The 12109-nt window shown below is 36.0% G+C and overlaps 1 protein-coding gene across 1 annotated transcript in view; it reads right to left on the minus strand.

Moving 5' to 3' along the window:
- The window catches only part of DTNBP1 (dystrobrevin binding protein 1), a 62125-nt gene that overhangs the window by 28624 nt on the left and 21392 nt on the right, over positions 1-12109 (minus strand). Inside the window, exon 7 of the mRNA XM_058036793.1 lies at positions 6505-6527. Within this exon, the coding sequence (XP_057892776.1) occupies positions 6505-6527 (23 nt within the window). The remainder of the gene's footprint in view (positions 1-6504; positions 6528-12109) is intronic.

Below are 12109 nucleotides of genomic sequence, written 5' to 3' on the forward strand. Positions count from 1 at the left end.
TTACATTTTCAATTACACCCCATGCTCAATTTATGTTGCCAACTGAGAACAAAGTCATGTTCAGGGGGTCAGCAAGAGGCAAGCAATTGCTTTTGTGCATTATCCCAGAAAACTGAAAACTTTCACTGTTCCCGGGTATGTATTCATAGACAGGACAAGTTCTCAAAGTATGCCATTAAGTTTGAAAACTCAGCCAAACAAAATCAGATGCACACAACTCATCACCATCCACCTGTGGGCTACAGAAATGTATATTTGAAAGCTCAACACTCAACATTTCAGTGTTGGTAATATCTGTCCAGATGTATAAAGATTCAATTATTTCCTGGGAAGGACTGAAAACAGTGAATGACCAAGACTGAACCCTTAAATTCCTTAAATTCCTCTGTTTAAAAGGATTTTAAAACAAAAACACTGTTTTTTAAAAGGTTTGATTTTAAGACCATACCATTTCAAGGAGAGCAAAAAAGGAGCAAAAATAGAAGACACAAAAAGATAGATACAGACCTAGAAACTGTAAACAGATGCAAGAGTCTGCAAGCCTGAAAACATAAAAAGCAAAATCAAAAGCACGGTAGCTATAAGGACAATTCAGAATCTTGTTTCCTCCTCCATCTGTTTCATCCTATTACACTAAAATGGAGGACTTAAGTAATTAACCTTTCACTCAAGGTTTGACCAGAAGTGCCCAAGACTCAAATCTTTCTGTTCCCTAGAGAATGATTATCATATGTAAAGAGTCTTGGTCAGTTCTTGCCACAAACAACACAGAGCATCCAAAGTTGCAAGGCCCTCCTTCCATAGCCCAGATGGGAAAGAAGCCAGTAAAACACAGTACTAACTAGAAATCTATCAGGGTATTTTCAGCTCATAGCAAAATTATGAGGAAAACCCCTCATATCAGAATATAAATCTGAAATTTTAATTCCACTTTAGCTTTATTACAAATGAATTATTTCCTAACTGTTCTCTGGTATGACAAAACAAGAGTTGTCTGTGCTACAAGGTTTAAATATTTGGACCACAGAAATGTTAAAGTAATTGAACTCCATGTGGCTGGAATTAGTTTCTACCACAATGTCACCTTACTCTTGCTCAAAAGAAACATACAGGATTATGTGCTCAAAATGACAGCTCAACTTCAAGAGCAGCTACGTCACTGAATTTATGAGCTTTGTCAACCACGAGCTGTAAAGACCTCCACTGCATATTACTCATGCATCTGGAAGGCAATATGAAGAGCAGGAAAAAGGAGTTTTATTTTGACAGCCATCAGAACACAGCACGATAAAGAGGATCCATAGACTGGTTGAAAAAAAAAATCAGTTTGACATATTATTTGTTAAAGTGAGTAGATTTCAAAAAAATGGCAAACAAAGAGAGGGAGTCAACGGACTGCTCCAAATATTGTGTGCTCTTAGAAAGAGGGAACAGTGAAAGTCCAGAAATTTAAGTTTGGATATAAACATATTTAAGCTCCTGATAAAAGGACTGGAAAACTGCAATTTCAACAGCAGCATATTAGATGCATGAATAGGGATGCCAAAAAAATCTGCATATCAAATCTGACCTAATGACTTAACCTTGAAGGCAAAAGCAAGAAAAACACCTCTTTACTTCACAGGTCAGCTTCTCAGGGAATATTTTGATAAAGCTGTTAAAACTTAAAAGGCCTTGTTTGGGAGAGACCTCCGACTCAAAAGGCTGAAAACATATTTTGTTGTACTGTAAACAAAAGTGCTGAAAATGGTCATATGACCTGTTTCCCTGAGCTTGAATCAAACTAATCCTGCTAAAGCTTAGAAATATGCATGACTCAGTAGCCAAAGCCATGTGCGTATTTGCCCTTGCAAAGTTGCTGCCACCTTTCATTGTCCAAAAGTGCTGTGTTGCTGATCTCCAAACAGCCTCTAGTGCTTTAGTTCTCTTTCCAGAAAAGAACTCAAAACATTGCATCCTGAACCTTCTATTAAAATGGATTTTTACAAACAATTTTGAAATCTATTATGTATATAGCTCCTATTTGGATAAACTAGAAGTACACTCAACAACATATGTTACTATGACTGTGCAATTCCACTACTTTCAAAACTTTTAGTTTTTCCCTACTCTCTCACTGCTGATTACCTACCCCATTATCTACTCCACTCTTCCATCTTCTAATGAGATTAATAGTATTCTGTAACTATTTACTACACAATCCTGGCTGCTCTGGAACGAAAGGAATATTAACTCTAAAAAGAAAAAAAATAAATTAAAAAATGGTACCATGTGCCTAGAAGGATGATGGAATGATTTGAAATCTCAGAGCAGGCTTAAATGCACTAGGTTTCAAGTATCAGAAGCAAATAACCACATATGTGCTATCCAATTTCCAGCCTCTCAGCTGTAAAATGAAAATGATACCTTACTAAACGATGCAAGAGCACAACCCGTCACATACTAAAATCAAAACCACACATAAATATCAAGTAAACTAAACTCTACTATTACAAGAAATTGCCAAGATTCAGAACAGAACACTTTTTTTTTAGCATCTTTATGAGTGTCAGCCAAGACAGGACAGCACAGAGCATGAGCCAGTTCCTACAGTTTTCCCAAGACTGAAATTGGTGCAAGCTAGAAAGAAACTTGCAGGCTACTCCATATGGCACACCAATGTTTTCCAATTCATAGCCACCATCTTTTATAGCAAAGACCTCTAAGATAAAGTACTAAAAAAAGATAAGGAACTGGACAACCTTTGAGATGTTCTGTCCCCATACTTCACATACACAAATGCCAATGCTTGAAGCAGCGTCAACAAAGACATTACACACTCATTCCCTGCCTCCTTCAGAGAGAGATGTTTAACACCAAAAAAAAAAGGAGAAAAGCTTCTAACCTTCACTTTCTCAGCACCACAGATTATTAAATAATAATCAATTTCAATTACTCTGTAATAGAAAACCCTTGTGGTTGAAAGAAGAGAGACTGGAAAGGTTGGTCCTGCGCCTGCACACTGTGGGTGCAGCAAACAACAAAGGAGAATGTCTAGCCCTGTAAAAATAAGTCTTAAAACAAAAGGAAAAACAGCAAAATCTATTCCTTACCATGAAATAGAGTACAATCTCCAATACCAACATGAAAATGGCAGAAACAAATTCTAAAACATTGACAGGAACAAAAGTAATTCATAATTTCTCAAAGTAGTATTACATTCTTATTTATTCTTATACTCCTTAAATGTACTAACATCAATGAGCAAGAGAGTCAGTGGATTCTAAACACTTTTCAATGCTGCAAACTGGCATATATACATTCCTTGTAAGGGCCTCTTCTGGGTGACCCCTGGTATCTTCAAAAAATATACTTAAAAGATAAATGAATTACCACTTTGCACCTTGGCACACACAGTGGGAAGTTGTAAATAAAATCAGGAATGATTCCATTTCCTGGTTGTGTAGATTTTGCTTTGATATTAAAATAAATAAATACTAGGTGTATATATAAGGGCACTTTGAATGTTTTTAAGGTTACAGACATTGGAAGATTTCACAAATTTACTACAGACTACCTGTATACCTATTTGTATTTACACATCCACAAAACTCCAGGGAAGTAAAGTTTTAAAACAGATCTGAGGTCTGTGAAGCCACTCAGCAGCCTTGTGAGTCACACCTGCACTCTCAGGGTCAGTGCCAACATAAAATTTGCATTTTTTTCTGTATTCACTGTGCAATTGATGGCATGCATCACAGCATTCAAGTTCCTAGGGCTGAGCTAATTTGAATCTCAGACTAGACCATTCAGTTTCTTAACTCCAGCAAAACTTACTTTCTATCCTGAGCAAGGCATAAGAACTCATCACTGGTGAACATGAGAGTTGCATCTGGACACTGAAAAAAGTGCATACAACTCTCTTTTAACCCTTCTAGCAAACATATTGAAGGAATTTTTTGGTGGCACTTTAATTCCTGCATATTCAGATAAAGTGATCTTGTATCTTTATGGAAGATATTTTTATGCAAGACATTTACCATCCTTATATCCTGGAAGTTATTACTTTTTAGCATATGGTATTCAAATTCACAAATAACAAGTTACTATTATAAAAAAAATGGCATTTCGGGTTTTGCCATTGGAACAGATTCCAATGTACAATGATTTCAAGTGCAAATGCACTAAAAAATGCAAGTGTACAGGAAGATATTTTAAACAGTTGTTCTTTATAGACCCTGCACTTGGTATTTCATGAACAGAATGCTGAGGAAGACATTTCACTCTAGACAGTTATGCAAAGATAAATTAGTTGAAGATGTAGCCTATACTTGCAATATTAAAATGTAAAGAACCATCTACTCAACTACTTCACATGTTTCAGTTGGAACCAACTTTTCCTGGTTTCTTTTGCTTTTTAAATAACAGTTTTAGGCTGTCAACTTAAGACACACTGCTTGCCCTTGCTGCTGCCTTTTTCTTTCTCTGTGACAGGATTCCTATGGACATCCACAGAGTTATCTCAGTGTGCTTCATCAACTGGAACTAAAGCCAACCAAGTGACAGATCATTTTTGCCAAAATCTAGTAAGCCCTGGAAGCAGCTCAAAACAGAAAACTCAAGTAGGAGCCCCGAGTAAAACTGGGCAAAGCTGTCCTAGAACCAAAACATCTGCCATTATGTAAAAATCCTCCACAACTAGGAATGTCCTACTCTCCCTATTTCCAGCTGATAAAAGATATGCCAGATAATAACGTAAGGTCCAAAGGGCCAGAAAAAGACTGACTGAAGCCAATATAATGAATATCTCTACTTCATAATCTGGGTTGACAACAAAAAATTCCAAGATCTGAGAACTTAGTGAGTCAGAAACCCAAGAATATTCCCTCCAAGTATGTACTTTCAATCAATTGTACACCTGGATATTTAGTAGTTTAATCCAAATTTCCTGGGACATGTCAGGCAAAACAGTGAAAACTGTTGCCAAAATCAAAACACTGAATCTATTGTTTGTTTTAAACCTGCTTGTTGTCATCTTCTAGAAAGGAATTAGACTTGCTTCACAAGACCATTCTTGAAATTTTCTTAGCTATTACTCCCCTTCTCTTCTGTCAGGTACAAGCTTGTCCACCAGTTCACTGTACAAAAAACCCACACAAATTAGGCTGACAGACGTTTAATATACATTTTCCACGATGCATCCCTCTATGCTTATCTAGCCTGCTCTTGGCTACCAAGACCAGTCTTTCAAAACCAATACTGGAAATCCATCTGCCTCTGTATCCATTGCTTATTTTGGTATAAATTTCAAGGTCAACACACAGCTAGCACGTTCCTCTTCCATCAAAATAATTGTCTTTGTAAAATACTTACTGTCAAATAGCATTAAAGTCTCTATTAAAACAAGAAGGGGCCTAGGGAAAAATTACTTTGGAAACCACTCTTCTGGCTTCCAGAAACTCACTTAAAATACTTGATCAATACAGACAAAAAACCAGGATTCACTGTTCTCACCAGCACCAGGTACTACAAAGCAGCTGCCTTGCTTTGGATCAGAAGGAGCCTGGCATTACCTTCTGTTTTATATTGAGCTGCTCTATGTTGAAAGCTGTCAAATCAATCAACAAAAGGGTTGGTTTGGTAAGTTACAGAAAAAGTGACATTTTACATAATCTCTGTTGCTTATCTATTACTGTAACTGTTATTTTCCTTTTGTAGCACTACAGAGATGAGATAGTAATGAACTGAAAAGGCAAAGGAATGCAGCTGATAGAAATTTCCATCCCTCCTTTCAATTTCAAGAGACAATTGATTGACATAAGTCAATGCACCCAACTTCATTCTCATAAATACTAGTCACAAAGCCACAGTCACATCCTATCCAAAGGAAGAGAAAATAGCAATTCTCAAGCTGATCAAACATTAATGTCAGTAGGTAGAGTAAGCCCCAGTTTAGGATTTACTGAAAATGGGACTGTGTTCCATCTATGTACCAAAGATAAAGCAATAGCACATGACAGAGTTGCCAGCCATTACATCATATATTGGACAAATATTTGTATATATCATTGACTGTCTCCAACAAGTTGAGCTACAAAAATTAAATTTGCATAATATTGCAAAAATTCCCAGGAAACAGCCAGACAAGAACCTAACATGTAACAGCCTGCAACATGTGCCAAAAATATAGCTGTGCTGAAAGAGACATCAACTAGCTGAAGAAAAAGCCCTTAAATACAAAAATTGAACTCCAAGGGAAAGGCTTGAGTTAGATAAGGGAATCTCTGAAACCTAGATAAGACAACAAAATATCTGTGTTCTCCCTACACTTGGGACTCTATAAAAAAAAAAAAAAACCAAACCCATAGCAAGAACAGGTAAAATGAAAAATACACAGCCTGCTGGGTCAACACAAAATTAACACTGTCAAATGTAGAAGGGCAAAAGTTCCTTCCTAGTTTCACTTAATACACAAATTACCATAACTCTTACAAACATTTAAGTAAAAATAAAAATAGAATTTACCTTTAAATGTCTCCAGTTCCTTCCTGTTGGAGAAGAGCAGAATTAAAAAAATAATTAGAAATACCACATGTAGAGCTACAGGATTTATTTTATATGGTTTAAGACTCACTAAAAGACAAAAATCAAAGAATTTGACTGTCACCATATATATCAGTAATAGTACTACATGTGTTTACCTAGAGCAAACAAGATCAATCTGTTTTAAATTAGGCCACCACTTCTTTATAAACATGTACAATTATACAAATTCTGCACACTTATATCTAGCTACATAATTTCCAGATACACTGCTCCAAAAATAACCAAGACTTCCTAAGGCATTAGTTACTAAAGCATCCTTTACTTAGCAGAGATTTTCCAATTTACAGCACAGTGAATAACAATTTTTGTTCCATTTTTATCAATGCTACTCAAAAGCATCTTTGCAACAGTGAAGGAGAAAAATTTGACAATATCGCTCAAAGAGAAAGACAGGCAAAGAGACATACAGTGACATTCCTCAGAGGAGAGGATTTTCAAGTATGGAATATGACACATAACCCACAGTACCCATGTACCAGAAAGCTTAAGAAAGGAAGAAAAAGATAAGAATATCTCTTTTGCCTTCGTACCAGGCCACTTTCTACTTTTAGTGGTTATGAAATTGTGAATGCAGAAGCTATAAAATGAACAGAAATATCTTCTCTGTTGTAAAGAAATTGCAAAATGCTCCAACTACTACAACGCAGTGATTCATCATGAATTTTAAGGCCAAAGAAGAATCAATGTAATAACTGAGATAAGGCAGAATGCTGGCCTTACAAAACACTCATTTAAATCAAACATTTTTTCAGTCTGCACCTCAGAGAATGCCTAGTTAAATTCTGAATTCAGAAGCAAAAGTGACTGTAAGAAAAATAAAGACTGAATTCACAGTTGACCAGATAAAGTATTCTATTCTCTATCCACTGACTAAAGCACTCTTCAGTCACCTACCAGGGACACTGTTTCACAATGCAGATGCTATACCTTAATAACTCCTTCTATCCCTTAACACATGATGCAATTCAGCATTTATTCTTGCATCAAGAACAGACAAAACTCACTCAAAGCTGAAATAGTTTATTCTCTAAGCAGGCCAAAATATTATAAAAGAAGCAAGAGAATGCATTTACCTCCACATTTTCAGAGAACATCCCACTTTTGTCACCAAGTGTTAAATAGAGGTTTTTGAAAGAATGGGTGCTTTACCCGGAAATAAGCTAGAGTGTGATTCACAGTAAAGAATTCTAATAGTTGCAACTTCCTGTGAGTATCTGTTTCCTTTCCTGCTTTTCCTCCATCCCTTTCCCAAGGTAGTTTCTCCCTGTTATATCAGAGAAAAAAGCCACTTTACAATACCTGTGATTTGCAAGTTCATACCCCAAAAATTTTTTCCTAGCCTGTATACTCTGAATAGAGTTACAAAATTCTTAAACACTCTCACAAGTCGCCATCCTTTTTTTAAAATAATGGAAGAGTAGTTGAGGAAACAACAATCACAGGAAATGGTTGTTTTCCATGGACTGAAACAAAACCATAGCAGAAGAAACATCTTGTGAAAGTAAGAGGGGAAAAACTACATTACTTACACCAACAATCAGGAGATTTTATGACACATGTCTACAAAAGGAAAGACGAAACAATTACTGCCATTGTGTCGAAAGAGATTAGTAAACAAGATGGTAATACAGTAGCCAAGTGACAAATCACTCATTTTGTCTAAACCCCCAGAATTTTCCTTTTCAAAATCCATCAATATTTTTAGGTTTGAGATGCACTAAGATGTTGTTCCTATATCCATATACATAATTACCATTTATTAAGAAAGTTGGAAATTAATATTTGACAAAAACTTCTTTCCCTCTGAAAAATTAAAAGTATCTATGATTAGTATACAGCAAAAATACAGACTTGAAATTTAAGGATCTGTACTTCCTAGTATCCTCATACCAATTCAGATCCAAAGACTGAAGATTTAATATTTTACACAGCATGAATTAATCATATCTTGTGGTTTCTCACATGACTTTCAATAAAACTTTTATTTAGAAATACATAATGAAGTACATGCTTACTGAAACCACATTCAGCATCAGCAACATGAAAGATTTTTTTTTCTTCATTAAGTCAAATTATCCAAATAAAAACTTGGAAATTTAAAAATTTTAATCCTTAATCTCATTTATCAGCAGCTTTGGTAAGAACATGATACTAAACTGAGAAGCGGAAAGGAAACTGACTTGTGATGACATTGGGAAAACAAATGGCTTAAGAGTATATCAGTACATTTTCTAGTTGGGTAATTAAGACCTGGCACACAGATGTACAGAGAAAAACATATAACAGAGTATTACACTTCTCCCCTTTACAAGTAAATAAATGTCTTTGTATTTGCTGATAAACTGCCAGAAGGAAGATACCTCCTTTGTCTTCTCTAAGAGTCTAGTGACAAAAGGTCATCTGCAGAATACACTGACCTCACATTAAGAACTGAACTTCATATTTGGAACACAGACAAAGTAAAGAAACAGCAATTTGGGAGAGTAATTAAAATTAAAAAGATTAAATTGAAAGCAGTTTTAGAAAAGTGGCCTTCAAAGCAAGGTTAAAAGACAAGCAGAAGGAGATATATACGGCAATTGAAAGCATTCCACAGGGAAATGCCCCTGGATCTTAAAGAGTTTTCATCCAAAAGAACATTAATGCACTTCACAGATGGATGAGATAACCCTTTCCACTACTATTAGAAGGAAAACACACACCTGCCTTGCCTCTGGCCTCTCTACACATGAAGGCTCTTGTGGGCTGCTCAGCATCTGTCCAGGATTAAAGGAACGCGCAAGCTGAGTCTGACCACTGAGCAATACAACTACCTGGCATCTGACTACATGCTGTTCAGCTACTCAATTTTAGGCTACTGACAGAAAAACCTGGCTAGTTACTCATATAAGAATACATTTTACCTTTGCATAGTTAACAGTAAGCTTTCAGAATAAAGGACTAAATTAGGAGGCACATTATAATATGAATAGCTCTTTTCAATGAAAGAGAAAGTTCAGCACCTCTGAGCAAGAAAAAAAGGCTAAAATAACAAGCTAAAGTCGAACATAATCAGACTATAAAGGCATGGAGACACTTCAGAAGTAATCTCGTTCTGTATGCAGAGCAATTTACAAATCCCAGATTCCTTCCTAAGAGGCTGTACAGGCTCCACTGGCACTGAAGTTATGTCCATGAAAACTATCTGGCCACACATACAGGCAATAGTGCTACTCCCTGCCTTTCCAGTTGCTTGTTTTCATGGGGGGAGGGGCACTGAATTACTCTGTGAAATTCTGTACACATCAAACTCAGTCACCAGTTTTTAAGATACCTGGAATGTTCTGATGATGATGCTGTCAGTGGTCTCAACTTCTTCATTTACAGAAAAGTTAAGATTCAGGATATGGGGTAAGAACATATAATTGTGGAGACAACAGGTGAAACAAATAGTCTACAACATATGACTTGTCCCACAGGGTATCTGACGTGACCAATTAGAGTTACAATCTAGTTAGAAGGCAGATACAAATTCCCAAGGACCTTCCCATTCCCCTCAGGCTTTTTATTGCACTGTCGAATTAACCCTGCTCCAGCCACTGAGCAGATGAGATGGACACTAGGAAGACTGTACTGGTATCACTGACAAACAAAAATAAACCTAGGAATCAGAATATGGGAGGACCAGAAGGCTTAACTATCCTGCTTTAAGTTACTGAGATCAAAGGGAATTTAATTTGTTCAGCAACAGTAAGAAAAAAAAAAATCTCAGGTTCTACTGTATCTTGCAAAGGGCTGTAACACTAAGATCAATTTCCTAAGTGTAACTAAAGATCAAGGAATCCAGTTAAATACCTAGGAGACTATAGAAACACCACATTCCTTACAAAGATGCCACCAGCCAGAATTGACAGAATTTCTTACTTGATCTTCAAGAAGAAAACAGGCAGATAAGAAAGCAACAGAGTCCTAAATTAATGTCAGGAACAATTTTACAACACGGGCTCTGAAAGTAACAGTCAATAAACTCCAACTACTAGACTCATATATAACAAAAGACAATATCGAGACAGAATATAAATGCTAAAAATTGAGGATTGAATTTGAAAGATTTTACAATTATATGTGTTAATAACTGTTGAGTCATAAATACTATTTACAAAAAAATATATTTGAAGAAAGGATAGATGCTTATCAGCAAATTAATATAAAAATAGTTATGGCACCTAACACTATCCAACCCAGAAACTGAGAAATGCTGCATTTCCTCTACTATGTCTGGTACAGTTAAGTCTTCAAAATTATGTATTAAAAAAAAAAAACTCTTCCATAGCCTGACTCATGCTTTAGTAAGCTAAAAAGCCATGAGATCTCTCCTCTGGGACTTTCCTCTGGATGTCATCAGAAGCAAAAGCCAAAATACGGAGAACTCAAAACCTATGTCACTTGTAGGGTGCACAGAAATAATTTAAGTACTTTTGTTTTGTAGTTAGGATTAGCACTTCTGTGAATCCTGACATAAAATTGTTTTCCTCATCCCTGAGATTGGTTGAGCACCCCTTGGAGACGCTTAGGCCAATTACTACTTTGAAATACACTTGAGACTGAAGCAATAGAAAGCCTTTAAGTAGTGAAAAATTAGTAAAAACCAACGCTATTACTGAACTACTGCTGGAATTGAACTGCAGGCAAGGGTTTCTATTCATCTGACAAAACACTGAAGACAGGTCAGGATTCTCCATCACCAAAAGTGACATTTTATCCACTAAAAGAGAAAAGCAGAGAACTAAGGCATTTCAATAATATTGCAATGGAGATTTTTTTGCTTCCATACTCATGCAGATACAGAAGTAGCTGAAGTCTGTTTTCCAGCACAACTTCTATGTTAACTTCAATCCTGAAGATGGAACTGATCAGCAAATTTTTCCATTAGAAGCTACCAATACTAACTAGTAATCAAATTAATAAATACAACCAAAACTAAGCATTCCCCTATCATACCCAGCAATTCCAGGGTACAGTGAAAGCATTTCTGTTTCAATGTTTCAAAAAAACCCCAACAAATCTTAAGAACATGGGGAGCCAATTTTCAGGCACTATCATTCAAAAGAACTGTAAAAAATAAGGAAGATGGACTTAAAATCATAAGAAAATGGTAGAAGTCAAATCATTACAGGCAGTCTTGTCCTCTGCTAAGGGACAGACACAAGCCATTTACCTTTAGAACCATTCCAAACTGGAATCTGCAATGCAGAGAAAATGCTTAGCTCCCACCAAAAGCTCATGCCTTCAGATGTAGGATTTTGCACAGGACACAGTTTTTAATGCTTTTGCTTTCATCCTGTTATCCAAAAAACTCAACAGTTTTTACATTTAAAAAAAAAAAATACCTTAGTATGCAACCTCTTTGGATCACTAAAACATATATGTATCAACAGTTTGTTTTTATCATACAACCAAAATTTTAGGAACCAAAGTTTAAAGCTGAAATTTGAGAAGAGAATATAAAGAGAATCTACAATTTGGGAAATTACAGAGAATGTAA

The sequence above is a fragment of the Melospiza georgiana genome, chromosome 1 (assembly GCF_028018845.1).
Source record: "Melospiza georgiana isolate bMelGeo1 chromosome 1, bMelGeo1.pri, whole genome shotgun sequence".
Taxonomy (NCBI): Eukaryota; Metazoa; Chordata; class Aves; order Passeriformes; family Passerellidae; genus Melospiza; species Melospiza georgiana.